Raw genomic sequence first — 5,901 nt, 5'->3', positions numbered from 1 at the left:
AAGGTGTTGAGATTGAATAAGATTCTCTACGGTTTGAAACAAGCTCCAAGAGATTGGAACAAAAGGATTGACTCCTTTCTGAAATCCATTGGCTTCACCAAATGCAAAGTTGAGCATGGTGTTTATGTGAACCTAACAACTGCAGGAGAAACAATCCTACTATGCCTATATGTGGATGACTTGGTTATCACAGGGAATAGTGAAGCTGAGATCTTGAAGCTGAAAAGAGAACTCAAGTTTGACTTTGAAATGACAGACTTAGGTGAACTGGCTTATTTTCTGGGATTAGAATTTCTGAAAAACTGAGGTAGGAATTGTAATGCATCAAGGAAAATATATTGCAGATGTATTGAAGAGATTTCACATGAATGATTGTAAACCAGTAGCAGTACCAGTTGAAGGAAAGTTGAGTATAAATGATGGAGAAATAGAAAACTCAACTGATCCAACTCTATACAGGCAGATTGTAGGTTGCCTCAGGTTTATATGCCATAGTAGGCCTGAGATAAGCTATAGTGTAGGAGTGATTAGCAGACATATGGCTAATCCAAAGCAATCACATATAATAGCAGCTAAGAGAATATTGAGATACTTAAAAGGAACTCTGCACTTGGCATCCTTTTCCCGAATTAGAAAGCAAAAACTGAGTCATGTTTCATTGGCTATTCAGACTCAGATTGGTGTGGAGATAAAGAGGATAGAAAGAGCACCTCTAGGTATGTGTTCTCCATCATTGGTGCCCCTATATCATGGAGTTCTAAGAAACAGGATGTAGTGGCTCTTTCCACTTGTGAAGCAGAGTACATTGCAGCCTCCAATGCTGCATGTCAAGGCTTGTGGCTAACATCTCTGATATCGGAATTGAAGTGTGGTGTAATTGGTAAGTTTGAGCTAAGAGTGGATAACAAATCAGCTATAAATCTAGCCAAGAATCCAGTTAGTCATGGAAGGTGCAAACATATTGAGACAAGGTTTCACTTTCTAAGAGATCAGGTTGAAAAAGAGAAGGTAAAGTTGATCCATTATGCCACAGAAAACCAAATTGCTGATGTGTTGACAAAAGGCTTAAAGCTTGAAAGGTTTAAGAAGTTAAGGAATATGTTGAATGTATGTAGTATCAAACAGAATTGAGAACTCTTAGTTTTGTAAGTGTATTTGCTGAATTGTAACTCTTTGATTAAGGAAGGGTGTTGAAAGGCTAATCAAATAGTTAGGAAGTTAGGTTGGTAGTTAAAAGTTTCTATTATTGTTATGTGGTTAATATTAGTTAGCCAAATATGGAAAGTTGTATAAATGGGATTGTATGGTGATTAAAAAAAGGCAATAAAAATATCACACTTTCTCCAATTCTTACACAACAACTTCTTCTCTGTTTTCTCTCCTATTCTTCACTCTCATTCATTGCTTTTATTCACTATTTTGCTCTAACATGGACATATATCATTGGTAATGGAGCAGTGCCATGCTGGCCAAAATAGACCATCACTTCACTGAAATTAATTACTGAAGTTAATGCTATTAGATAAGTAAGATTAGAGGGATTAGGGAAATATGACAAGTGTGAGGCTTTTTGGTTTGGGGGGTTCTTCAGTAAGTAAAGATATGTGCAGTTAATCTTTAGTTCATCAAAAGGGACGTTTCAAAGAAGGAAATAGAAAAGTTGTTGACAGTGTTCAGTGTAACCAGTTCTGTTGTACTGCTGCTTTTGTGTTTCCTTTTAATGATTCAGCACTTCCCCCTTTCACTCTTACTAGCATCCTCTATTCCCCTACAATTGTTGTTAGAGTAAGAAAATTTTGTAGAAATATGTATTATTACTCTTTGTTTCATACACTGTTATAAGTTATTACTATATTCCTGTAAGTCATGGACCATGCAATTTGATTATCAAATGATAACGTTTTTCAAAAGATGAGTGTTACAGAAGAAATCACTTAAAGTTAAAAGGATGTTAACACGTTTGTTTTATACATATTTATGTTATAACACTTTATATTTTGTACAGACTTATTAGCTTAATACTTCTTGATAATATTTTTAAACTTTCACGTATTTATTTGGTGATGATTTTTAATGGAGGATTAAGTTAGTTACTTAATATAAGTTTATGTATATCATTGTTATGGGTTACTTAATTGAACAGAAATATATAAATATACAATTTGTTATGTAGAAATAAAATTGTCTCAATTAAGGAACTCAATGGATTAGGATTACTATTTAAGTACTTTTTTGGGTACATTAATCCTGTTACTTTCGAAAATGACATTTTTCAAGAGTAAAGTCATTATAATTTTGGACCACTTAAAATGTTTGTGGCTAAGAAAATTTCCAATTATACACAAACACAAGTGTCATAATCCACAAGAAAGGCCCTGCATGTAGGTCGAAAAAGTTTGTTAAACATGTCCCACCTGAGAAAGGAAAGATATTGTATAGGAGGATTATGAGATGAGTAGAGACTTATATACAGGTTACAACACTATGTAGTCAATTATGATTAATATTAATGATAATTAAATAATGAGAATATAAAAACTCTTATATTATTATTACATACATATTTTTTCTCTTATTTGATAGCTTGCAGTGTTAACCACATTTAAACTATTTATATAAATTAATTTAAAATTAAATAAGTTTATTTTAAATTAGAGTAAACATATTATTACTCCTAAACCATATAATAATTTCACATTGTGTATGGATATAAACAAAAGATAATAATCCTACACAAGGAACTAGTATTTAATTTGCACATTGGATTCATGATGAAACATGATTATATTTGTCATTCATCGAACCCCAACACACATCTTCCATCATTATCAACCGTATCAATACGACTTGTTCTCATTCTAATAGTTTTGTTGTAGTGGTGGATCACCTCATATTGCCACACCAGTTTTTGGATCATCTATATATATTACTTCTTTCACACACTACCCAGCTTATATAAATAGTACCGACTCTTTTTTCTAGTGACATATGTGCCCCTCTTTTCCTTCCCTACAATATACACACAACTTTTCTTAATTCCATTAGTTCTGAAAGGATAAAAATGTATTTTTCTACCCAACCATATGATTTTACAAAATCCAAATGACCCTCTTTAATTCAACACCTTCCCTTTCTATTCCTCTTCCTCTTCATGCATGAAACTATTCAATTGGTGAGTATCTTTGCCTCTGCAAAAGGAAACTCCTAAAATAACTACATTTCCTTTGTTTGTTCTCTCGCATCTTCTCCCTCTCAATGATGATGTCACAAGATGAAACACTTCCAAAACAAGCAGCAACAACCAAAGACCATGATATTAATAACCAACTAGGTTCTAATTCTGGTAGCAGCAAAAGTAGCACCATAACAAAAAGGCCACAAGAACAAATCTTGAAGTGTCCACGATGTGACTCACCAAAGACCAAGTTCTGCTACTACAACAACTACAGTCTCACACAGCCAAGGCACTTCTGCAAAACATGTAGAAGATATTGGACAAAAGGTGGAGCTTTGCGTAACGTCCCTATAGGTGGTGGTTGCAGGAAGAACAAGAAGGTTAAATCTTCAAGGCTTTCATGTGATTCCAAAGACTCTGGTGGTGGCACTTCTTCTTCAGAACATTATCATCAGGGTGGTGGCCTTAAGTTCCTTCATTCTCTTTCATCACCTCCTGTTCATGATTTTCAAGTTGGTGGTTTAACTCTACCATTCCTTCACCACCCTCCAATTCCAACCACTACTTCCATTTACAACAACCAGTTTTCTTCTTTTGGAGATGTTTCAAATGCTCCAAGTTTCAACCTTGACCCTTCTTCTGGTACCACCAACCCAAGTTCTTCTAATTTGCTTGGTCTGTATTACCCATTTAATGGTGCAAATTCTGCAATACAAGGTGATATGAGTTCAATGAACCTTAATAATAACCTTGCTTCTTCTATAGAGTCCTTGAGTTTTATAACCCAGGACTTGCACTGGAAGGTTCAGCAGCAGAGGTTAGCTATGTTGTTTGGTGGAGAAAACCAGAAAGAGGGTAACCTTGAGATTAACCAGAACCAGAGGCCTGAACCCATTTTGTTTCAGAACCTTGAGATTTCAAAGCCAGAAACTTTCCCTATTGAGATCAGTTCAAGAAAAGAAGGCCCAAGTGGTGGAGGGGATATACCAACTGAGTGGTTCTTCGGGAATTCTTCTGCCTCAGTCACAACAACACCTACATCAACAACTAGTGGTGGTGGACATGGACATGACAATGATAATGGTAATAACTGGAATAGTAATGTTCATGCTTGGGGTGATGTCAATGTGCAGCAGCGCCAGCAATATAGTTCTTTGCCCTAGCTAGTTAAATGAGAAAAATCAAGAGGGAGGGACTAATTAAGAGGTAGAATTTTTTTCTTTAAATGTTGGAAGAAATTAATAGGCATTAGGTACATGTTAGTTATTTATGTGCTTATAAAAAATGTTAATTATGTTTATTGTTATTTAAGTTGGGTTCTAATTAACATATATGTAAAAGGTGGAAAATTAGGACCATAATGTTTGTCATAATTAAACTCTCCATTATATGTATTCATAAGTTCATAACTTCATATAGTCATCAATTTCAACTACCTGTTAAATCAGTTGTATCAATTCTTAGTTCTTAATTCTCAATTCTGAAAGATAATTAATGATGTATCCTACATGAAAGAGAATGAACTCTTGTACTAGATGTACTTCAACTGGGTGACTTTAAAGTTCTTCATAATTAGTTGTATTAAATTAAGTCAGGAATCAATTAATTCCAATACATGAGAGAGTTATATCTACTTGATCTCTACTCTCTATGTGGCATTCTCATAGTTGCTGATAGTTTTACTGTTACCCTCAAATGTATCTTTGGGATCTGTGATGAAAATTTTGGAGTGATGTATGTTGAGACTTGAGAGAGGAGAATTTAGTGACATATATCTTTGATTTGTTTTATGTTGGTTCAGTTGATATATCCAGAACTTAAACATAACAGCACTGTCTCAGCGTGTTTCCCTCTCTCTGTGTGTATCAGAGAACTGTGTCTCAGAGTCTTCAGCAGTACTGATCAATGCAATAACACAAAAACACGCACTAGCTCACTGTAGCTTCTGCTTATTGGCCTCTTCTTAGCCCTGCACTATCAAGCCCTCTACCCTCTCTCTCTCTCCTATTGTTTATGAAAGATAACGATTCTCTCATCTCATTTTTTTATTGATTGGATTAATATTTGTTGAATGAAAGATGATTTTTCTTCTGCTAAGTTTTACTTTTTAGTTATTTTACACGTATCTAATGATTAAAACAATATTATTTTGGAAATGTAAAAAGGATGCAATAAAAAATGGCAAATAATATTCATTGATTGTCTATCATCTCCATTCCTAACTATTAGTTGGAGCTTGAGTGTGATCGTTGTAGTTAATATTGTTCAATCTTTTTTATCTCGGAACAATTAGATATTGTCATATAAATAAAAGGAAAATTGTTAAAAATAAAAAATTATATTTTTACATTATTTATTAAAATTTTGATTGATCCAAGGTTTAGAACAAAACATCATGGAGGATAGGTGAATTTTTCTTTGAATGAAGCACTGTCAACGTTAATTTTGGCATCTAAAACTTAGTGTTGGGTTTTTTTTGGCATAACAAAAAAAAGTGTAATGTTTAGCTTTTTTAGTGTTGGAGAATGAGCCCTTTGATCCGTGCTATTTGCCACTGAGGATAAACTCTCATTGCAATTCTGTATCATGTACAGAGGGGGAAGCCAGCAAAGCAGTGAGCATTGCTTTTCTTGTTCGCTGTCATCTTTATTCCTCACTTTCACTCTTTGCGGGAAAATAAATCTCGTCAGACCCCACCAATGCTGAAAAGATTAGCATTACATATA

The 5,901-nt window shown here is 34.2% G+C and overlaps 1 protein-coding gene across 1 annotated transcript; it reads left to right on the top strand.

The window, feature by feature from the left end:
- On the top strand, nucleotides 3,011-4,620 carry LOC109332443 (dof zinc finger protein DOF5.7). The gene has a single exon (XM_019567426.1). It carries the CDS (start codon nucleotides 3,256-3,258, stop codon nucleotides 4,336-4,338), a length of 1,083 nt encoding a protein of 360 aa, XP_019422971.1. The 5' UTR covers nucleotides 3,011-3,255; the 3' UTR covers nucleotides 4,339-4,620.

This window comes from Lupinus angustifolius, chromosome LG18, assembly GCF_001865875.1.
Source record: "Lupinus angustifolius cultivar Tanjil chromosome LG18, LupAngTanjil_v1.0, whole genome shotgun sequence".
Classification (NCBI taxonomy): Eukaryota; Viridiplantae; Streptophyta; class Magnoliopsida; order Fabales; family Fabaceae; genus Lupinus; species Lupinus angustifolius.
The sequence above is the reverse complement of the archived record's forward strand: the minus strand, read 5'-3'. Positions and strand labels throughout refer to the sequence as shown.

Excerpts from the sequence above, each read along its gene's own strand:
- LOC109332443 (XM_019567426.1), top strand. The coding sequence starts at position 3,256 with ATGATGATGTCACAAGATGAAACACTTCCAAAACAAGCAGCAACAACC.